The sequence below is a fragment of the Oncorhynchus mykiss genome, chromosome 16, assembly GCF_057628025.1.
Source record: "Oncorhynchus mykiss isolate SJ-2025 chromosome 16, ASM5762802v1, whole genome shotgun sequence".
NCBI lineage: Eukaryota > Metazoa > Chordata > Actinopteri > Salmoniformes > Salmonidae > Oncorhynchus > Oncorhynchus mykiss.
Window position 1 is genome coordinate 59,574,410 of NC_143037.1, and position 24,224 is coordinate 59,598,633.

Sequence of the window (24,224 nt, forward strand, 5' to 3'; positions counted from 1 at the left end):
GTAGAAAAGAGTAATGTTTTACTGAAAAGTGGCTTTATTTGTTATTTCTTACAACATGGTGCTGTAGCAACTTACTGTACATACAACAGTCACCCACAAATAATAAATAGTATTTAAAGTCATGTATATTTAATAGTTACAGCACCGGTACAAAGTGGATGTGGTCATTGCAAAATAAAAAAGCACAAATCGTTAATGAGTTATTCTACAATTACAATTTCTGATGCATCCACATTTTTTTATTTTCAAAACTTAATGGAAGAGATTTTTAAATCAAACATGTAATCATGAAATGTGAAAAAAGGAAAAGGGCAACAAATAAACTTGACAACATAAAAAAAACTAGTCTAGCAAGAGTTGAAAAATAACGTGGTTGCATCAATATACAAAATCGGGGCACATAGGTTTCTTCATTGCCTGTTACAGTACACCCAAAGCTCCATGGCAGAGACTTCATTTTTCTCACTGGCACATATCTTCTTATTTTACATTTTGTAAGCTTGTCCTGTGAGGGAACACTCGGGTCTAAGCAGAAAGGACCTTGACACATTCACTGCAAGGACAATCACAGTTTTGGTGTTGGAGAGTTATCTTCCAGACAGGGGGTGAAACAACTAAAGTACATATTTTTACACAAATGTTTTTGAAAATAATGGCCTATAAGCACTTTTCCAGTAAAGTTATTTTTCAGTTTTTTTGTTAAATTGTAATTTACTTTCAATGGTATTTGACACGATTGCATGTGTTCTCTAGTGCTCTTGTGAAACGTTTAATCAGCTTTGTCCACTTCATAGATGGATGGATTCTAGATTTTTGTCTTTGTTTCTTCTCTGTTTTCCCAAACTGCTCTTTTCCTTTTGGGATGTCCTCTTCCTCTCAATAAATCTCACATCTGTTGTTACTGTTCCCGTCTTGTTTTAAATACATTCAAGAGGAAACTGTGACTTGTCTTCTCTCCTTCTCTTCCTCTTTTTCACCTCCCGGGGGGGCTAGTTCCGGGGAAGTAATGTTTAATGGTTCTTGGGATTGGAGGTTTTCCCATGGACATTTGCCCCCTGGCAGGCGGTAGTGTCACAGATTCCTGGGGAGCCCGAGTGCCCAGTCCTTCCTGTCCTACCTGCCTCTCCAGGCTCACCTGGATCTCCTGGGGATCCGTCACGCCCGTCTTTGACGATTCCAAGCACTCCTGGGATACCTACGGGCACAATGTAGGGAATGAGCCAAGTTTCCCAACAGGGATACATTGATTTAAACAGGGAAACCGGCACTACTCTCTCCAATATAGGTTCAGGTGTCCCACAAAAGGGTTTATACACAGGCAGAGACAGTATACTAATGCAACTCCCCAAACCACTCACTGTGAATGCACAGTGTATAAACTGTCATACCTTGGTATCCTTGGTCTCCAATGGGCCCTTCAATGGCCTTTCCAATGGGACCCTTGTCACCCTGTTCACCAAGATCACCTGTTGAAGAGACAGAAAACAAATGTTACTATAAGAAGGTAATCTATTGGCGCTACAAATTGCAATAGGCCCAACATAGAGATGGTCACACTTGTCTGTACACTTATGAGATATACAGTATGTTCTATGCTGCAAAGTTGCTCTGTGATGATCAGAAAGGCAGACATTTTGAGTATGTTCTTGACATGGACCTGTGTATCTCCTGTTACTTACCTCTGGGACCGGGGTCTCCCAGGTCTCCAGGCAGTCCTCTGTAGCCAGGAGGTCCGCGGGAGCCGGGGTGACCGATAGACCCAGTCTCTCCTACTTTTCCTGGAAGTCCGGCAGCACCGGGGCGACCCACTTGGCCAGGGGACAGGGGCCTTCTGAGGTTGGCAGCCAGCTGTGCAATCTGATCTGAGGAAGGACAGAGGAAGATACATTTGCTAACACATCCATGTAAAAAAATAAGCTAATGTCCTTTTTTGGTCATTTAGACAAGGACACTACAGCCCTTTTGATCTCCAAAATCCTCACCATCAATCATAGATCCACACAATTCTCTAATGTGCTGTTCACTTGCCAGTTTACCCTGAAAACAGATGCAGAAAAGACAGACATTTCATTCAGCAGGTGTCATCAATCTGAGGCATTCTTGGCGCAGGGACACCAAGTTTACAGGGATCAAGGTATTATCCCTGGTTACTCACGGGAACACCAATCTTGCCAGCGATTCCAGGCAGACCCTGTTCACCCTGGAAGCCCATTAGGCCTGGTTTCCCAGGAACCCCTCTGGCTCCGAGCTCTCCCTGTGGTCCCACAACACCTTTAGGTCCCAGCTCGCCACGCTTCCCAGACTGTAAACACAAACAAACAAAAATTGAATCTACAGCTCTTGCGTTCACTCAGTAAATGTCAAACATATGTTCAGTTGTGAGGAATGAAAGTGTTGGTCTATTGCACTCTGGAAAAATTAACTTCTCCGACATCTTGATCTGAGGGAATCAGACAGCTCAATTGTTCCCTTCGCCTCAGAGCTGGTTCAGCAGTTAATTTTAGGTGACCCTGGAAAAAGAAACTGCCTGACTTGTCAAAAGCTTTCTATGAAGTAAAAACTGTAGGCCTGGCCATTTCCCCCCACAATAATAAATAAAGTTGTGCAGTCCCTTGAGAACATCAGTGTGGGAGTGTATATGGCGTTGTATCACTTGATAATTAATCTAATGAACACAACAATAGCTCATAAGTGTCAGAGTTACTGTAGCTAGCTAGCACCATGGAGAGTTGTTGAGCCACATCAGCGCCTTGGCTGTAATTACATTAATTGTAAGGCAAACTGTGCTGCAGATTAGCGTAGCTTCCTTCTCTTCTGTGGGGATGGCAGAGAGTGAGCTAATAACACTAAAGCAACCGTACAGCAAGCCAATTAATCCAGCTAATCCTAGAATGGGAGCTGAGAGGATCCCGTGCAATGAGTTAGTGCGTTGCAGTCTGGCCTGGGCACCAGCGCTTAGTAGCAACACCACATCTCTGGCAACACATCAGACATGGTGCAGCAGGCAGAGATGGTCACCTTGCTTTGCGTTCTTAGGAAACTATGCAGTGTTTTTTTTTTAATGTATTATTCCTTACACTGTTACCCCAGGAAATCTTAAGTTTTATTACCGACAGCCGGGAAGAACTATTGGATATAAGAGCAACGTCAACTTAACAACATTACGACCAGGAATACGAGTTTCCCGAAGCGGTTCCTCTGTTTGGACCACCACACAGGATAATGGATCGGATCCCAGTAGGCAACCCAAAACAACGGCACCGCAGAAGGGGCAGACGGAGCGGTCTTCTGGTCAGGCTCCTTAGATGGGCACATCGCTCACCGCTCCTGAGTATACTACTTGCCAATGTCCAGTCTCTTGACAACAAAGTTAGACGAAATTCAAGCAAGGGTTGCCTTCCAGAGAGACATCAGAGATTGTAACATTCTCTGTTTCACGGAAACATGGCTCACTTGGGATACGTTATCAGAGTCGGTACAGCCATCCGGTTTCTTCCCGCTCCGCGCCGAGAGAAACAAACACCTCTCTGGTAAGAAGAAGGGCGGAGGTGTATGCCTTAAGATTAACAAGTCGTAGTGCGATCATAACAACATACAGGAACTCAAGTCCTGTTGTTCACCTGACCTAGAATTCCTTACAATCAAATGCCGATCGCATTATCTACCAAGATAATTCTCTTTGATTATAATCACAGCCATGTATATCCCCCCCAAGCGGGCACCTCGACAGCCCTGAAAGAACTCCATTGGACTCTGTGTAAACTGGAAACCACATATCCTGAGGCTGCATTTATTGTAGCTGGGGATTTTAACTAAGCTAATCTGAAAACAATGCTACCTAAATGTTATCAGCATATTGAATGCGCAACCAAGCTGGCAGCATTCTGGATCATTGCTACTCTAACTTTCGCAACGCAAACAAAGCCCTCCCTCGCCCTCCTTTCGGCAAATCTGACCACGACTCCATTTTGTTGCTCCCAGCCTGTAGACGGACACTAAAACAAGAAACGCCTGTGCTCAGGTCTGTTCAACGCTGGTCCAACCAATCTGATTCCACGCTTCAAGATTGCTTCGATCACGTAGACTGGGATATGTTCCGGATAGCCTCAGACAACAACATACGCTGATTCGGTGAGCGAGTTTATTAGCAAGTGCATCGATGATGTACCCACGGTGACTATTAAAACCTTCCACAACCAGAAACCGTGGATTGATGGCAGCAATCATGCAAAACTAAAAGCGTGAACTACTGCTTTTAATCATGGCAAGGCGACCAGAAACATGACCGAATACAAACAGTGCAGCTATTCCCTCTGCAAGGCAATCAAACAAACTAAGCATCAGTATAGAGACAAAGTAGAGTCGCAATTCAACAGCTCTGACACGAGACGTATGTGGCAGAGTCTACAGTCAATCACGGATTACAAAAAGAAAACCAGCCCCATTGCGGACACTGACGCCTTGCTCCCAGACAAACTAAACAACTTCTTTGCTCGCTTTGAGGACAATACAGTGCCATTAACACGGCCCGCTATCAAAACCTGCGGGCTCTCCTTCACCGCAGCCAACGTGAGGAAAACATTTAAGCGTGTTAACCCTCGCAAAGCTGCCGGCCCAGACAGCATTCCCTAGAAGCGTCCTCAGAGCATGCGCAGACCAGCTGGCTGGCTGGTGTTTACAGACATATTCAATCAATCCCTATCCCAGTCTTCTGTTCCCACATGCTTCAAGAGGGCCACCATTGTTCCTGTTCCCAAGAAAGCTAAGGTAACTGAGCTAAACGACTATCGCCCCGTAGCACTCACTTCCGTCATCATGAAGTGCTTTGAGAGACTAGTCAAGGCTCATATCACCCTACCTGACACCCTAGACCCACTCCAATTTGCTTACCGCCCCAATAGGTCCACAGAGGACGCAATCACACTGCACACTGCCCTAACCTATCTGGACAAGAGGAATACCTATGTAAGAATGCTGTTCATCGATTACAGCTCAGCATTAATCACCATTGTACCCTCCAAACTCGTCATTAAGCTCGAGACACTGGGTCACAACCCCACCCTGTGCAACTGGGTCCTGGACTTTCTGACGGGCCACTCCCAGGTGATGAGTGTAGGAAACAACATCTCCATCCCGCTGATCCTCAACACTGGGGCCCCACAAGGGTGCGTTCTCAGCCCTCTCCTGTACTCCCTGTTCACCCATGACTGCGTGGCCATGCACGCCTCCAACTCAATCATCAAGGTTGAGTGGTAGGCTTGATTACCAACAACGATGAGATGGCCTACAGGGAGGAGGTGAAGGCCCTCGAAGTGTGGTGTCTGGAAAATAACTTCACACTCAACGTCAACATAACAAAGGAGATGATCGTGGACTTCAGGAAACAGCAGAGGGAGCACCCCCTATCCTCATCGACGGAACAGTAGTGGAGAATGTGGATTGTTCCTCGGCGTACACTTCACAGACACACTGAAATGGTCCACCCACACAGACAGCATGGTGAAGAAGGCACAACAGGCTTGTCACTGAAAACACTCAAGCTTTTACAGATGCAAAATCGAGAGCATCCTGTCGGGCTGTGTCACCGCCTGGTAACTTGCTCCGCCCACAACCGTAAGGCTCTCCAGAGGGTAGTGCGGTCTGCACAACGCATCAACGGGGGCAAACTACCCTCCAGGACACCTACACCACCCGATGTCACAGGAAGGCCAAAAAGATCATCAAGGACATCAACCACCCGAGCCACTGCCTGTTCACCCCGTTATCATCCAGAAGGCGAGGTCAGTACAGGTGCATCAAAGCTGTGACCAAGAGACTGAAAAACAGCTTCTATCTCAAGGCCATCACACTGTTAAACAGCCATCACTAACATTGAGTGGCTGCTGCCAATATACTGACTCAAATCTCTAGCCACCTTAATAATTACAAATTGGATGTAATAAATGTATCACTAGTCACTTTAAACAATGCCACTTTATATAATGTTTACATACCTTACATTACTCATCTCATATGTATGCCGTTCGGCCATTGCTCATCCATATATTTATATGTACATATTCTTATTCTTTCCTTTACACTTCTGTGTATAAGGTAGTTGTTATGAATTTTTTAGATTACTTGTTAGATATTACCGCACTGTCGGAACTAGAAGCACAAGCATTTCGCTACACTCGCATTAACATCTGCTAACCATGTGTATGTGACCAATAAAATTTGATTTGAGGGGGAAAAGATAGATGGGAGAGAGGCAATAATAATGGAAAGAGCAGCTAAAGATGTTATGTAAGATAGTGAGAACGGGACAATGATAGACTGGTCTAGTAAGCCCAACTAAGTAGGGGTTTGGCTGTACTCCTAATAAATGAATGTGATTGCAATGTTTTTGGTCGTTATTTACTGTATTTGAGAGACAAAGTTGTCAGTAAAATGTGTCTCAATGTAGAGAGTTGGGAACTAGGACCTATACATTTTTCACTGGCAAGGATATACTCCACAGTTTGGATAAAGATGAAAAGATAACTCACCTCTCCTTTTTGGCCAACTGGACCAAATGGACCCTGAGAATGACCAAAAGATTGTTGACGAATAAGACAAAGGAAATTGGATGACATACATGTTTTCATTGATTGAATGTATATTAATTTGACTGAATTTAAAATATGAAGGATAACTTACAGGTTCTCCATTCTCCCCGGGCAAACCATCAGCTCCTGCCATGCCCTGAACAGAAAACACAAGTGAATATTTGAATAACAACAATTGGGTGTGCATGGGAGCTTCCATAGAAAATATAATGTATCGTTATGTGCCTACAAAAGTCAAATATACCCTCACATTATCTTCCATAATGAGCCCATAAATCCATATCCCCAACTCCATAACCTTTTCCATTATCTTTTTGACAATATTCTCTCTGAACCCCTTAAGAGACAGAAAATCCCCAATATCAAACTGAATGAAGATAGTGGGAAGGGTGTTACTATGGTATTATCATTCTTAGCTTAATTTGACCCCAAATGTAAGGAGCTACAAGTGTACCATGTCTCCTTTAGGGCCTGATGCTCCAACTGGACCCTGTGAGAGAAACAGAACGAGAGAGTGAGGAGAGAGAGAAATGGCTATGAGTCCGTGGTTGTGAAGTCCAGTAGCAGAGTGCATGGCTCGATAGATGGCAGGCTGTGTGTGCGGAGTGAGATGGAGAGAGGGATGGAGGTGTGGTGGGATGTGGAGTGGAGTGGGGCAGCCTAGGAGCTGGATAAAGCCAGGCTTTGTTCTGCCCTCGGCTCCTGAACAGGAGGCTGGCTATGTTACCTTTCGTTACAGTATGAATTCACACTGCCAAGGCTCCACCCTATAATAATGTTCTGATTCTGAATGAGCCCACACTGCCCAGGTTATAAGCACATACTGCTCTGCTCTTCATGGGCCTGGCAGGAGGAACTATGTGTGTGTGTGTGTGTGTGTGTGTGTGTGTGTGTGTGTGTGTGTGTGGACGCACGCACGCTGCAGTGTATGTTTCTGTGTAAAAATACAGTTGAAGTCAGAAGTTTACATACACTTAGGTTAGAGTCATTAAAACTCCTTTTTCAACCACTCCACAAATTTATTGTTAATTATGTCTACCCCCTCCTTTTTCAAACATTCTGTTAAAAATCGCAACATTTCAGCGTCCTGCTACTCATGCCAGGAATATAGTATATGCATATGATTAGTATGTGTGGATAGAAAACACTCTGAAGTTTCTAAAACTGGTTAAATCACGGCTGTGACTATAACAGAGCGTGTGTTTCATCGAAAAGCGCAAGAAAAACTGGTCACTGAAAACGGAAAAAAATATCCATGCGCCACTTGCATGTATTGTTTAAGGGGCACCAAATTAAATAGGGCCGAGATTGCAATTCCTACAGCTTCCACACAATGTAGCCAAAAACGTCATTTTCATTGACAAAAATCCTTTGTGTCATGACAAATAGATCCTTCATTCCGTCCAGCATACAGCAATCGATTTTGGAAGAGAGAAAAAGAGACATTGTTTTCTTGAGTAGCTGCTATTGAATACAGATCGCCCAGTGATCAATTTGATCGCTTATTAACGTTTACAAATACCTAAAGTTGGGTTACAAAAGTAGGTTGAAGTGTTTTGTCAAAGAATATAGGCAACTTATATAATTTTTAAAAATGACGTTGCGTGTTGGAAGAGAGCTTTTTTCCTGAACCAGACAGGCTATACAAATGGATATTTTGGGCATACATGGACGGATTTAATCGGGAAAAAGACCCAATTGTGATGTTTATGGAACATATAGGAGTGCCAACAAAGAATATCATCAAAGGTAATGAATGTTTTATATTTTATTTCTGCGTTTTGTGTAGCGCCGGCTACGCTAATTATTTTGTTTACGTCCCCTTCAGGTATATTGGGGTGTTGCATGCTATCAGATAATAGCTTCTCATGCTTTCGCCGAAAAGCATTTTAAAAATCTGACTTGTTGGCTAGATTCACAACGAGTGTAGCTTTAATTCAATACCCTGCATGTGTGTTTTAATGAACGTTTGAGTTTTAACGAGTACATTTAGCATTTAGCGTAGCGCATTTGCATTTCCAGGTGTCTAGATGAGACGTCTGCGTCTCAAGGAGGATCAAGAGGTTACTAACAAACTATAGTTTTGGTAAGTCGGTTAGGACATCTACTTTGTGCATGACACAAGTAATTCAACCTTATTTGTACAGTTGAAGTCAGAAGTTTACATCCACCTTAGCCAAATATATTTTAACTCAGTTTTCACAATTCCTGACATTTAATCCTAGTAAAAATTCCCTGTTTTAGGTCAGTTAGGATCACCACTTTATTTTAAGAATGTGAAATGTCAGAATAATAGTAGAGAGAATGATTTATTCCTTTTATCACATTCCCAGTAGGTCAGAAGTGTACATACACTCAATTTGTATTTGGTAGCATTGCCTTTAAACTTGGGTCAAACGTTTCGGGTAGCCTTCCACAAGCTTCCCACAATAAGTTGGGTGAATTTTGGCCCATTCCTTCTGAGAGCTGGAGTCAGGTTTGTAGGCTTCCTTGCTCGCACACACTTTTTCAGTTCTGCCCACACATTTTCTATAGGATTGAGGTCAGGGCTTTGTGATGGCCACTCCAATACCTTGACTTTGTTGTCCTTAAGCCATTTTGCCACAACTTTGGAAGTATGCTTGGGGTCATTGTCCATTTGGAAGACCCATTTGCGAACAAGCTTTAACTTCCTTATTATTGTCTTGAGATGTTGCTTCAATATATCCACATAATTGTCCTGCCTCATGAAGCCATCTATTTTGTGAAGTGCACCAGTCCCTCCTGCAGCAAAGCACCCCCACAACATGATGCTGCCACCCCCGTGCTTCACGGTTGGGATGGTGTTCTTCGGCTTACAAGTCTCCCCCTTTTTCCTCCAAACATAACGATGGTAATTATGGCCAAACAGTTCTATTTTTGTTTCATCAGACCAGAGGACATTTCTCCAAAAAGTACGATCTTTGTCCCCATGTGCAGTTGCAAACCGTAGTCAGGCTTTTTTATGGCTGTTATGGAGCAGTGGCTTCTTCCTTGCCAAGTGGCCTTTCAGGTTATGTCGATATAGGACTCGTTTTACTGTGGATATAGATACTTGTGTACCTGTTTCCGCCAGCATCTTCACAAGGTCCTTTGCTGCTGTTTTGGGATTGATTTGCACTTTTTGCACCAAAGTATGTTCATCTCTAGGAGACAGAACGCGTCTCCATCCTGAGCGGTATGATGGCTGCATGGTCCCATCGTGTTTATACTTGCGTACTATTGCTTGTACAGATGAAGGTGATACCTTCAGGCGTTTGAAAATTGCTCCCAAGGATGAACCAGACTTGTGGAGGTCTACAATTATTTTCTGAGGTTTTGGCTGATTTCTTTTGATTCCCCATGATGTCAAGCAAAGAGGCACTGAGTTTGAAGGTAGGCCTTGAAATACATCAACTGGTACACCTCCAATTGACTCAAATGATTTCAAGTAGCCTATCAGAAGCTTCTAAAGCCATGACATAATTTTCTGAAATTACCAAGCTGTTTAAAGGCACAGTCAACTTAGTGTATGTAAACTTCTGACCCACTGGAATTGTGATACAGTGAATTATAAGTGAAAAAATCTGTCTGTAAACAATTGTTGGAAAAATTACTTGTGTCATGCACAAAATAGATGTCCTAACCGACTTGCCAAAACTATAGTTTGTTAACAAGAAATTTGTGGAGTGGTTGAAAATCGAGTTAATGACTCCAACCTTAGTGTATGTAAACTTCCGACTTCAAATGTAGGTATTGGACTAGGAGTGGTGGGGTGCCTTCTAGGGGACATTTTTGTCTTTCAAAGTCCAGTTGGTGTTTGTGTGTAAATGCAGCCTTAACAATCATGCCCTAACATGTTCTGTGTGTGTGTGTGTGTGTGTGTGTGTGTGTGTGTGTGTGTGTGTGTGTGTGTGTGTGTGTGTGTGTGTGTGTGTGTGTGTGTGTGTGTGTGTGTGTGTGTGTGTGTGTGTGTGTGTGTGTGTGTTAAAGGCTCTCTAGTTAAGGGATTTTCATTGACAGATATGTCTCCAGTGGATGGACTCATTAACTCAAGACAATATTGGGTCAGTTGGTCAAGAGTTCTAATCAGTTTTAAAAGGCATAGCTACAAGTAAAAGGCCTTGTTTATTCACACAAGGATATCAGTGTAGTTGATAGGGATGTTTGGGCTTGGAACCACATGGTGAGCGGTTCAAATCTCTGGGGTGGACACCACTTTTGGTCACTTCAGAGAGGTCTTTGGCCAGTAAGCATTCTGTTCGGAGTCACACTCACCCTCTCACCAAATCCGCCGCGAATCCCGGTTGGTCCGGGAAGGCCAGGGTCACCAAGAGTCCCCTTTATTCCCTGTTGAATATGACATAGACACCATAACAACACTCCAACACTCCATCATTCAATTGATATTTGGTGGGACACCTCATTCCGTATCCTATCATGCTACTGACCTGGAAGCCTTTGCTGCCCTGAACCCCGATGTTGCCCACTGGTCCGACGCCCCCCTAGGAAACGCACATCATGTTAGCACAATAGGAAGTACACGAGGGCCTAAAGACAATGGAAGTAAATCTTAGCCTGACCTGTGACACAGACCTGCATTCCCTCATCCAATATTATCAAACCTTGCCTTTATGAGACTTCAATAAAGCAGGACATGATTGTGTTTATAACTTTGAAAGAGGAGGATATTGCAGTTGTGTGTGATGAAAGAGGCACAAGAGTCATAATTTGTGTAGAAGTTGATAAAATCATTTGTTTGAATATGTCTTATCTGAGGAATGCTTTGAAAGTGACACTGCACCCAGCTGTGATGGGGAAGTGCCACCTGGCTTTAGACCCAAGGCTGTATCCTGCATTCCCTCCCTCTGGGGTTCTGATGGGGAACCAAAGACAAAGACCCCTCTGTCTCTGACCCTCTTTCCTCCATCCCCATTTCCATCTTCCCTACTGCCTCCATCTCACTGGAGGAGAATAGCTGTATATGGGGTGGTATGGGACTATATTTTCCCATGTGTGTAAGAACATGTTGTATGTTACTATGCAACAGTCTCCTAGTTAATCACAAACTATTGTGTTTTATCATTTAACTAATAAGTGGAAGTTTTCATCTTTATCTTCTCTCAATCATCCCATGAAAATATGAAACAACAGATTTTTCCTACCAGGAGTCTGTTTTAACCATGCGTTCTTATGCTATGTTGACTACTATTCTGATTGGTGTATGGCTCCACTCTACCCACTGGCATCTTAACAGGTGGATGCTGCCATGTTTCCATAGTATTGTACTTTGACCTAGACTACTTACAGCCACTCCTCTGGGTCCCGCCTCGCCCCTCTCTCCTGGGATACCAATGTCGCCCTGTGGGAGGAGTCAGATGATGGTGCAAGCAGTTGAGAGGAGCTGATACACCATGACTGCATTGTAACAAAATTACCCACAATATAGAAACCCCTGAAATACCCCACAAGTGCCCCAGAAGCCCATCAGATACATACAGGAATACCTGGCTCTCCAGATGGCCCTGCCTCTCCCATCTCTCCTGGGTCACCCTGGGAAGGAAAGGGGAATGGTTATGTGGTGGCTTATGATCTTTACTGCAATTAGCTAAATGGTTCATCTGATTGTATGATATCATTTATGACATCACTGTCTATATATTTTTCCTGAAAGTGTGATGTAATTTGTGACATCACTGTCTGTATGGTTTCTATGATTGTATGATACAATTTGTGACATCACTGGCTGTATGACATCCCTGTACATATTTATGAGATCACTGATTATGATATCACTGGCTGTTTCTCTGATCCTATGATATCAGTTGTGACATCATTAGCTGTATGTGTTAAAACATCCAGCTTCTGTCAGCTGATTCTAGCCATCTTTTATGGTTAGTTCTAGTCGGGCAGCTTAGTCTCCCATTCAGAGGACCCCCACTTTTGTTAGTGCCTTACTGGTCAAGGTCACGCCAAATAATTATCACCACATCACCTTCAGCTTATCAGTGGCCTTGATTCCCGGGACTTCAGTTTCAGTTAGTCTATGACCCCAGCACGCTGTGTGGTCAGAAACGTGCTTTCCCCATCCCGATGAGGACACCCAAAGTTTTCCCTCGGGCTGAACTTTTTCTCCTTTGGACTGAATCTCTGTATGTCTGATGTTTAATTATGTGTGCATCTAAACGATCGCATAGTCAGTTCTCACTGGACATGATTCTCAGTTATCTGAACCATGAGTGGTCAGATGTGTGTGTAAAGGTGGACATCTTCTTCCGTTAAACTCCCATTAACCTGGACATCCGCCCCATCCTTGTTCTGACCAGAAATTCTAAAGTGGTTGCTACCCGGCCTTAAGCCAGCACCTAAGGTTTCTTATTACATTCATGGTCCTTTGATTCACTACAATCGTAACCCTACCCCTATTTTTCAGTATGATTCCATCCTTTCATTACACAATATCAAGGTGACATCACTGGCTTTATGACATCACAAAACATTTCTGACATGACCAATGATGTGGCACACCTGTATGACATTATTGCTATGAGTCTTTATGACATTCCTATCTGGATTATGTGCATATGACATCATTGGACATATGACATCACTGTCTGTATGCTGTGCCACAATCTTTTTAACGTCACTGTTTATTCATAGCTGTCACAGTGTGGACTAATGGACATTATTAGGTCCTTCTAGGCATTTATGTTGTGTGTTTGACACCCACTGATTGTGACATTGCTCTTATAACTATGATATCCTTCTCTTTATGGCCTCATTGACATCATATCCCTGTCTTTATGAAATCACTATCTTCATGACTTAGTTATGCATACTCACAACTCCTCCTTTGGCGCCCTTTGCGCCAGCCTTTCCTTGTAAACCCTGAAATACAGACATAGAAACATGACTCTGGAGTAGTGTCCACAGTAGTAATATGATGCCATGGGACTCGGGACTGGTTAACACAAGGTGGGAGACAGAGTTAAGGGCTAGTTAGTATATATTTCTTTAGTCTACTCTGTCCTGTGTTCTTTACTGCAGAGCATAGAGGCACTAACTGTTGTCTATTTGAGATGTGAGAATGTCTATATTTAATTTTTGTTACCTTTTATTTAACTAGGCAAGTCAGTTAAGAACAAATTCTTATTTTCATTGGAACAGTGGGTTAACTGCCCGTTCACGGGCAGAACGACAGATTTGTACCTTGTCAGCTCAGGGATTTGAACTTGCAACCTTTCGGTTACTAGTCCAACTCTGAAAAAAATCCATACAGAGTACAGAGGTACTAACCAAATGGAAAGCATCTCTGTCTGTGTAGTCATTAGAGTGTGTAAGAGAATCAGAGGAGTGTAAGGGCATCTCCCAGTAGGAGGTACAGTGGGACACTAACCGATAATGGCCAACTAACCCTACACAGTGGGACGCTAGATAATGTAATGCTCGATACTCACAGGAAGGCCGTTGGGTCCTTTCTCACCGGGTACCCCATTCCGTCCAGCGTCTCCCTGGCAACGCAGAGAAACACTGTCACTATGTCATAAAAAAATGGAGATTGCTGGACAATGTGGAGCTGACAAATGAAAACTATCGCCTGCGTCCACATGACTGTGTTTTGTTGATTGTTCTTTCCAGTTGTCTGCCCCTTCCACTTGGAACAAGCTTCAAAAGGTCCTGAAATTACAGGAGCTCGTCCCTTACAGGAGCTCGTCCCTTTTAATGAGTTTAATGCTACAGTAGGATAAACATTATGATAGAAAATGAACTGGGGGGCTGTCAATGTTTTGACCCATACATTTGTAGGATCTTAATTTGCTAACTTTTTTGTTGCTGAGAATTTTAGTGTACTCGAAGTTTAAAAAAGCTTGATTTACCATAATGAACATGGATCAACCCATACAAAAATGTCCACTAATTATAATCCACATAATAATTCACATTTCCTGTTGCTGCAAGAGGATTATCTTCCTGATGTAGCAAACTGGCTCAAATAAAAATCCTACATCTATAGTTGCACCACACTTTCCCAAACCATCTTGCTGTGTACATTTATGTTTTTAAAACTATAGTGCTTTGTGTTTTATGTTATAAGTGTGTTTGCAACTGTGTGTGCTGCTATTTTGGCCATGTCTCCCTTGTAAAATAGATTGATAATCTCAATGAGACTAACCTGGTAAAAATATATCAGCCACACCCTCACTGTGGACTCATGGGAAAGAGAGCAGAGAGCATGTTGGGAGAAAAGGGTGCCACTTTACCTTCTCACCGTCCAGTCCTTGGGTGCCATCTTTCCCGTCTCTGCCTGGGATGCCCTGCGGGAGAGAGAAACACTGTTGGTCAGGGGTCCAAGATATCTGTTATCATTTGAGAGATTTGTATTTTATGGCTTACGGGCTCCCCTTTGGGTCCTGCTCCGCCAGAAACTCCCTTTGGACCAATTTTGCCCTGTTGAGAAATGATGAGAAACAATGTTACAGTACCTGCAATGAACTGTTTGTAGCACAACATTAGATCCTTTAAAATCCCCTGTACTCACACCATTTACCATCATATGACTGTTTAGTCTGCTGTTGGATTAGAAATGACAGTTATCAGACATGCAAATATAAATACAAAAATGTATACTGTATGTGTATTATTTACTCACAATCTCTCCCTTTGGCCCTCTAAATCCCTCTGGTCCTTTCTCTCCAGCATCACCCTGGAATTATCAAATGACACACACAGAGCTTTTTATTGATGGGACCAATGGCAGACATCTAACACAATGACATAAAGATCAGCAACGAAGTGAGCAGTATATGCCTTGTGCAGTACGAGTTATACACTCCTCAACAGACAGTACAAACAAGGAGAGACTCACTGTCTTGCCGATGATGCCAGCAGTACCAGGTTTGCCTCGGAAACCTGGTAAACCCTAAAAAGAGAGAGACAAAGAGAGATAATGCATTTTAATCAGTAAAACTGAGAGCACATCAAGTTTCCACTGCAGCCCATTGAAGTGCTGGTCTGTAAATTCCAGAGATCTTGACAAAGACCTTCAGCGGCGTGGTACTCACCCTGTCTCCTACTGCCCCCATTGGGCCCTGAAGTCCCCTCAAACCACGAGGACCCTGGGAAACAACAGCACAGGATGGTTAGGGACCAGCAGAATCAATCATAATCACCATCGGAACCAATCAGAACATTTAACAGTGCATAGCATTCACACATCAGGGCTCAGGCAGAAAGGAATCGACAATGTAAACGGACAGCCAACAGAAATGTCCGTGTTTTGAACCACATTAGGTGACAAAACTCACCTGCAGGCCGACAGTGCCAGGAATCCCTGGAGGACCAGGTGGGCCAGCATTACCCTGGGAGAGAGGACACGTAGTTAACAACACATAGTTAACACCTGGATAAAGACTTCAGACTAGTCAAATACTCTGATTTTCACTCTTTCAACTCTGATCTCACCTTCTCTCCATCTTTCCCGAGCTCTCCCTTATCTCCTTTGTGCCCTGTGTGACCCTAAATAAAGATAGAGAGAGGGAATGATGAAAGGAAAGACAGACAGAAGAAGCAAGGCATACATATTTAGAGATGGATGGTGAGATATAGAGAAAGAGAGAGGGGTAGATGATGGGAGAGGGAGAGATACAACAGTTAGTTTTGCTGACACGTTTGGTAGTGAGTGGTGGAAACGCCAACCGGATGCTTCACATTTATACACCCGGTGAAATATCTGGCTCATTGTTTTATCTGCGGCGACAATGTCCTGTACCCACCTTGAATCCAGGCATTCCTGGAGGGCCAGAGGGGCCAGGAGGACAGATGGCAGGACACTATAAAGGGGACAGACAACACTGCATTAGGTAGTTATGTAGTAAAAATAATGTCACACTGCTGTTCAATGTTGTGCATAGCAGTCAGTACAGTACAGTACAGGGTTCATGTCCTTAAATGTGTTGGGTCTAAAAAAAAACATTCTGACACTTACCAACAGATCTCCACTGCCATCAGGGAGAGCCCCAGGAAGACCCTTAGAAAGATAGAGAATGACATTTAGATTGATATATAAATGAATGAGTAACGTTTCCACCTTTCTTTCTTTAAGTATTTCTTCACCCCACATCTGAGGCCATTTATCTCCATTCCTTGTGAAAGCTGCAATTATGCTCTAGAAATCCACTAGGTGGTAGTACATGGATGCACTGACTGATGACAGTTAAACAATGACAATGGGGGATTTCACTAATGTGAGAAATCAGCAGATAATGTGGATGTTCTGTTCTTACTGGTGGTCCATCAGGGCCGGGAGGCCCGGATAATCCTGGAAGACCCTCAGGGCCCTGCGAGAGAGAGAGAACACACAGGTCAATCAACAGGATTAATTTGCATATAAACTGCACAAAATCAGTGCATAGAGTCACATTTCCCCTACCCTCATCATGTTAAACTAAATCAAAGCTGACTCTTCCTTGCTGCACCCCTGGTCAGCGACTCTGATAAGAAACTCAACTGAAATCATGATCACTCCAATCAGTCCTAGTTCTCTCTCCAGGGACCTCTCCCCACAGAGATGAGACCTTATGCTGGGGTAGCCCACTAACAGGACCCCCTCCACTCATGGGCATTCTGATTCTCCCACTTGACTACTGTAAACGGTCATTGTTGGTTGATTCAAGCAGAGTTTTTTTTTTTAAGGATTGGACTGAAGTGACATGCCTGTCTGTCAGAGGTCTCTAGCGTTGGTCCTGGAGTGATCATGCTTCTGGTACTGCAGACTTTGTTTGTTTGTCATTCAGTGGTTAAACAGTTAACTCGCCAACTTGATTACTTAATCATGAATTAGCAGTGAGTCCACTAGATATCCAGTAGCGGCAGTCAAAGAGCATATTACACAACTGGTTAAGTGTATATTTCCCTGTTTTCTGTCTGTTTGACATCTTTCTTAAAATCGGGATTGATTAATTAATTGGTCTTCACTCACCGCTGGTCCCTGTGGCCCGATTCCGCCCTCAAGCCCATTGGCTCCAGGTGGCCCCTGGAAACAATAGAAATGGGTTAGGTGAGAGCACACACACACACGCAAGCATTCATGCACGCAAACACATGCATAAATGTATAATAAGACACACATATACATGCAAAAAGATCCACACACACACACACAGTGACAACATAAGAAAACTGTTTATAATCATCTGTACTCACTGGAGCTCCTGGTCTCCCTCTGCCCTATGGAAGACAGGGAAAGGCATATTAAGACATACATACACATCAGTTTGTGTACACTCCCACATCGGTGTGTCTCTTGTAGGTAGGGCCCAGCATGTTTCTTGGCCATGTGACCTGACCAGGAAACACTCTGGGCCCTAGTTATGGGTTTAGCTGTAGACAGATGAGGGGGTGTAATGGAGGTTATGAATGTGGACAGTTGGGGGGGTGTTCTGATATAGGTGACGTTGATGGCATGTAACAGTGGTGGAAGATTTAACAGTACTTACAGGAGGTCCACCTGGCCCAGAAGGTCCAGCGTCGCCCTGTAGAAACACAGAGACAACCCCTCAGACGACTTCAACAGATAAAATGAAACATGAGACTAGGTGAGAACTAGGTTAAAAACCTAAAACATTAGTTCCATGTTCTTGTGCCAAAATTGTTTCGGGAACTTTGGGAGGGGATGACATGTGTCAGCATTGAGTCATGTATCAGTGAGCCAAAACTAGAGCAACTGCCTTGGTCCACATAGGTGAGAAACAATTGCAATTATTACATTATTATAAACAACAGACCCTGTGCTGCAGTGACACTCATATGACCCACAGCAAGAGCCTAATAAAGATGTACCACCCCCCACTCCATCCGATGCTTTCCTTATTTTATTTCGCTTTTCCTGTCCACACTTTCATTCCCCCCTCCCTGTTTCCCCTTGCATCCCCTCCAACCCCTCCTCTGTCCTCCTCAATCCCACTCGATCTCAGCTGTGTTTGGAGTGTCTGTGTGGTGTGAGGGAGAAAAAGACTTACAATCAGACTTAACACAGTGGTGTCACAGCAACCCACACTGCATTCCACCCTGTGTCCGCTGACTTTTCATTGGATGAGTGTAGACCGGTGTACAACTGCACATACTAACACACACACAGTAAGACACTTGCACACACTCACTCACGCATGTACAGTCACATCACTCATGCACCTGTACACATACGCCACACGCCTGTATGTCTCTTGTGATGTATGGAATGTAATGTATGGTGGTTAGTTTTCCCTTTTCCTCTCTTTACTGTTATTCTCAGTATCTCTGATGTTATCTGCTTGATTTGAACTAAGGTCCATGAAACTACACTAACCTTTGTGCAAAGTGAGGCTGAAGTCTTCACTGCCACAACAAAGCACACATTAATTACTTTTAACAGTAAAAATATACAGTATCCTTCCCTACTCTAAGCAGTAAAGACTGCTTAGAGTAGGGAAGGATATGGGTAACAAAGAGCATCGGTGCATCTCATTATCTACTGAATGTTTTGGGGAGGTGGTCCATATGTCTTGACAGAGAAAGGGAGTTCTTCTCTGAAAACAGTTTCAGTCCATATTCCTCAGGGGGAGGGAGAGAACGCCCAAGCTTGTCAACCTTCACCCCATTAGTACATGGATGTTAGCCAGGAAATATCAGACAGGGTTTAAACCAATTGCGGCACGGCACATTTAATCCAGGTAATTAGGCAGTCAGTTAACACTCACATCCTGATTAATGGGACTAATTAGTTGAATTGCAGAGGGCTGCCTCCACCTTGACAGTGGAGCCATTTACACCCTTCAAGTTGTAATCACAGAACCTTTTTAACACCCTTTAACCTACTATTTAATGCATAACTCCCAACACTTAACCATAACCAGTCCTGTGGTGCTAGATAACATTAGTGTAGTTCCTTCAAGCCTTCCTCTGGGGATAACGATATTTATTTTTTCCAATAGCAACCAAGCTGCAGATCCCTCTATTTCCTACAGTCTGTGCCGGTTTGGTGGGAAGCTGTGCGCATTCCGGGTGGGATTAGGGAAGCAGCGGCCAGCGGCAGATAAATCTGACTCAGAATCGCCCGATCTCTCATTAAAAACATTCCCACAAAGGGTCAGAGCCTGTTCGACAAATCCGTCCCGACAGGGAGAAAACAGAGGCCTGAGTAGGTACCAGCTTTAGCCCACCAAGGTCTCTCCAAGAAGCACACTGTAACTAACCCCCTTTCTCTCTATTCTGGAGGGTCATACAGTAATGATACATAGAGGAAAGAATGGTACCTTCCTCAGCCAGGTCATAATGTGACCAGCTCTCTGTATGTGTTTTGATAAACTGAGCAAACTAAAGAACCTCGAATGGTTATTGACTTTGTCACTCTGGACCTGTATCTCTGTGCGTTTTTTTATTTTTTAGTGGGTGATTGAAATATACACTTAACTGCCCAGAGGGGCAGTCTTCAGTTGAAGAGGTCATTAAAGTCAATGGGGCACATCCAGAGGTAAACAGCCAGGAACCCGGAGAGGGAGAGGCACTTCACTTACCACCTCCCCCGGAGGACCGTCTTTCCCAGCAGGCCCATCAGCACCTGTCAATCCCTGAGGAAGAATGACAACATCATGGAAACATTATTAGACATTATTTTGTGCTATTTCTGTAAATTGCTAAATTCAACTGTTTAGATAGATGGCAGACATATAATGTTCTTATCAAGTTCTCTAACAAGAGGAAGCTATGAGCCAATTGCTCACACTTGTTCTAGAAGACAGGTTACTCGCTCTGTATGCATGAATGCAGGTAATATCGGTTCAGTCAAAATCAGTCGACTCCAGGTAGTTAATTATACAATGGGATACACTGAATACTGGGAAGCAGTCTAAGCAACTGTCAAGGACTACAGCTTGAGATAAATAGCCTCAAACTACTGTTTATCTAATAGGTTCTACAGCAACTGTTCTACAGCAATTCAGCCAATCTTTTACGCATCTATAACAGGACCAGTTTGTGTGTGTGAGTTTCTACAGGTCACTTACGTCCACCCCAGGGAGGCCAGGCAGGCCTGGGTTCCCTGGTCCTCCTGCTCCCCCTGCTTTCCCCTTGGGTCCCTGAAACATTGGGACAGCTCAGTGTTATAATAATCACACACCCTACACAATTGGGTTGTTGATCCGTTGTTGTAAAAGGCTCTGTTCTGTTGTTATACTCACAGCTTTTCCTGAAAGTCCAGCCGGGCCATCTTTGCCCTGTTAATCACAAGAAACAACATAAAATTCCAAAAGGACACGTTTAAGAGGCATCTATCTGCCTTTGATTTCAGTCTGGAAAATTGGACAAATTTGGAACATACCATGCTCTTAAATAAGTTGTCTGTGAATACAAATCTAGTTACAAATGTTACTCAATTACTCTGTGTGTGTGTGTGTGTGTGTGTGTGTGTGTGTGTGTGTGTGTGTGTGTGTGTGTGTGTGTGTGTGTGTGTGTGTGTGTGTGTGTGTGTGTGTGTGTGTGTGTGTGTGTTTAAAGACTAACACCATTTCAGCAGAAAGTTGATAGACCGACTGGTAGCCAGTTGGTTGTAGTAACCCTCTGCCCTAAATCTCCCAATGGGCAATGGAGAGAAATAAACAGTGCTAAAATGGACCTGACGGAGCAGAGTGGTCACATGATGAAAGCCTCCAGTTGGTTTGGACAGGGGAAGGGGAGGGGGAGGAGGTGTGAGGGGTAACTTTAGATGCTCTCGTAGAGTATGAATGAATGGGTCCTCTGTATGGCTGGCTGGTCTTCCAAGCTGTGGTGAATTGACTTTACTCCACCAAAGCAACACAAGTATTCAATCCCCCAAATATAATAGACATAAAAGATATTACACACAAAATTGATAGACATAAAGATACAGTATGTATATCAAATGTATGGAATTTCTGTTATGATCAGTAAAGTTGTTAACATATGACATTTTTGTAGAAGTTATTTTTGTTTTTAAGCACATAATCCAATTTCCCCTCTAATATATAATAATATGGACTTGATGTCTGGTTTAAGTTGCGATTTATGGCTTTTCCCATATCTGTCTGTCTGGCCAATAGGAGGCCTGTGTGCAGAGTGTTTAATGATTACCAAATAAATACCTGTGGCACAGGGATTTGACTCTCAGTGGGAGGAGTCAATATGTTATAAACTGGATTACTAGAGAGCATTTGACCACAATTTTACTGCAAGAGCCATATTGAAACACCGCTATCAATGATGGGAAATTTAATATACTTGATCAAACTTGATTAGAAAAAGAATATCAGTCATACTTGGATTTTCAGTCCATTTGATTTAGATAGGGGGTAAAAAACTCATTTTTCTCTAATAAATTGTAGAAACTTAAACGACTTTGATTATTATTAGGATCAAAGACAACACCTTCCCTGTAAACACTTGGCATAAAGCTTAATGTACCCTAGATCCACGTAGGTAACTGTTCAAATTCGTTGTGACAAGAAAGTGCTAAAGTGACAAGTTTCTTGATTGCCTCAGCCATGACGACAATTTAAATCAGTAATTGGATGGCAAACCTCTGCTCTACTACAACACTCCACTACCTTACAGTGGTAGTGGTCTCAAAACCAATAAGAGAACCCCACATGCATCGGTGTCTGGCTAACTCACATCAGTGCCATCCTTTCCATCGGGTCCCGGGGGTCCTGGCGGCCCGACTGCTCCTCGTGGGCCGGGTCTCTGCAACACAAAACCATGATCTCAAAAATCAATACAACAAAAATTCCCGGAAAACAGTGATCATCATGCTATAAATGGCCTAAAATCAAACTGCTTATGTCTAGGCTACTGTTAAAATGGACATGGAAGGAATGTGCGCATTAAGGATGAAAACAGACAGGATACAATTACACCACCAACAACAAAAAAGCCTAAAATGCTTTGAAAGTGGTCGAATAAGTGTGAATTGATCGTACATCATTATTCAGAACACAAATAAGTGGTCACATTTTGCAGGTTGCAGTAGGCAAGGTTATAATGCATTTCTCTTAATCTCCTAAACAATAAACTACAACAAAGTAAACATACATTTCCCTGATTCCGTTGTAAGAATGTGAAAAATATGAATATGTACTACAAAATATGATGCCAAAGCTATGCGAATCAAATAACCGTTAAACAACCATGCGCACGCACTGGCGCAGAAATGCCCCAAATGACGCATAGACAGTGCGAATAAATCTTGGGGTCACAAACTCAGAATTTAAGTGTAATAAAAGGATGAACATATCACAAATAATTCATACAAAGAGTATTTGATATAAGACTGCAAAAATAAGCTTTCGTTCTTCCCAGAGCTTCCCAGGACCACGGCTGAATGAACAAAGGTGTCATTGTGCACAGGCCACTGGTCTCCAGGTTCTGCATTCCTCAACCTCAAGGAAAACATAACCCCGACTCCAGAAACGTGCAAGTAAATGAAAAATAATTGCTGCAAAGACAGTCCTTCACGGACACCTGTGTACGATTAAATAAACAAATGGATAGTGAGTTTGCTTAATCTGTACAATTTGACCGCATTGCTTCAATCGACACCTTATAAAACAAATACAAACGCAGGAACATAAACGAAATCGTCTTTATATCACCGCTGTCTAAAACTGGGTCAAATGTTCATGTCAAAATCGATGGTAAATAGCCTAACAAACGTGCAGGTAGTTTACAGGTATCCTAATTACTATGAAAGGATTAGACTGTCACATTTACACCGACAGGGTAGCCTAAAGCAGAAACTAGGAACGGAATGAGAATAACCTCATGCTAGTTATCAAATGCCTCTAAATACATCAGGCGGTTTACAAAGTAGCTACTTCCCGCAACTTCGAACACAGGGTAGCGGATGAAAACAGCAGGCATGGATTGATAACGGGCGCCCCAAAGCCACCACTTACCTGGGCTGTGGATGATGTCAAAAGCTGGCACAGCAAGAGCAGCCCGAGAGCTGAAAACATAGCCATGGCTCCCCGCTTGCCCCTCAAATCCGAGTTTACGCGGAAAAAGTCAAGCTCCGTTCCCAGTCCTTATCGCTCGCTCTCCCCCAGGTTTCGTGACAGACCGCTCCTTCACTTTACAGCGCGCGGCTCCTGAATGGCTTTGACGTTGATTCCAGATAAACCCGAGCCTCCAGCCGAAGGGGCTGAGCTCAGTCGTACTGTAGAGAGGGATGAGGGAGGGGTGGGGACGATTGATGGAGGGAAGAGCGGGGTAGAGGGGCACGATTTCTGAGCCAGAAAAAGCGCAAAAACTTTCTTGCAAATCCACGGGGGCCAATGACTGTATATGGGGGCACTACTGCCCAATCCGAAACCGACCTCTACAATCTTATCTCCAGGTTGTGCAGATCTAAAATGTTTGGGTAGGTGAAAGCAACATGGTGGAAACTTCACCCGCCTAGAGGAGAGACACCATATCCAAACCATTGAGAGCAACATGAAGTACCCACCCATAGGGTAGAAGCTACACTAGCTTTTGGAATGTATTGGACCTGAAATCAGAAACTCCTGGGAGGACTGACCCTTCCTTGATCCACAACTAAGCTTCCCTTCCACCAACATGCAACTTCAGTTTGTAAAGCTTACAGACTGGCTC

General features: G+C 43.4%; 1 protein-coding gene across 1 annotated transcript; it reads right to left on the reverse strand.

Moving 5' to 3' along the window:
* Window positions 1-16: 16 nt before the first annotated feature.
* col9a3 (collagen, type IX, alpha 3) lies at window positions 17-24,077 on the reverse strand. Its single transcript, XM_021566654.3, has 32 exons — window positions 23,528-24,077; window positions 22,248-22,316; window positions 20,798-20,833; window positions 20,624-20,695; window positions 20,135-20,188; window positions 18,080-18,115; window positions 17,787-17,810; window positions 17,563-17,616; window positions 16,868-16,921; window positions 16,570-16,611; window positions 16,358-16,414; window positions 16,047-16,100; window positions 15,890-15,943; window positions 15,647-15,700; window positions 15,451-15,504; window positions 15,235-15,288; window positions 14,979-15,032; window positions 14,846-14,899; window positions 14,042-14,095; window positions 13,428-13,472; window positions 12,084-12,137; window positions 11,893-11,946; window positions 11,036-11,089; window positions 10,863-10,934; window positions 7,042-7,077; window positions 6,679-6,723; window positions 6,528-6,560; window positions 2,156-2,302; window positions 1,983-2,037; window positions 1,680-1,862; window positions 1,389-1,466; window positions 17-1,195 (listed from the first exon to the last, which is right to left on the reverse strand). The coding sequence occupies exons 1-32, from the start codon at window positions 23,591-23,593 to the stop codon at window positions 1,011-1,013; spliced, it is 2,037 nt and encodes a 678-aa protein (XP_021422329.2). The 5' UTR covers window positions 23,594-24,077; the 3' UTR covers window positions 17-1,010.
* Between the last annotated feature and the right edge of the window lie 147 nt (window positions 24,078-24,224).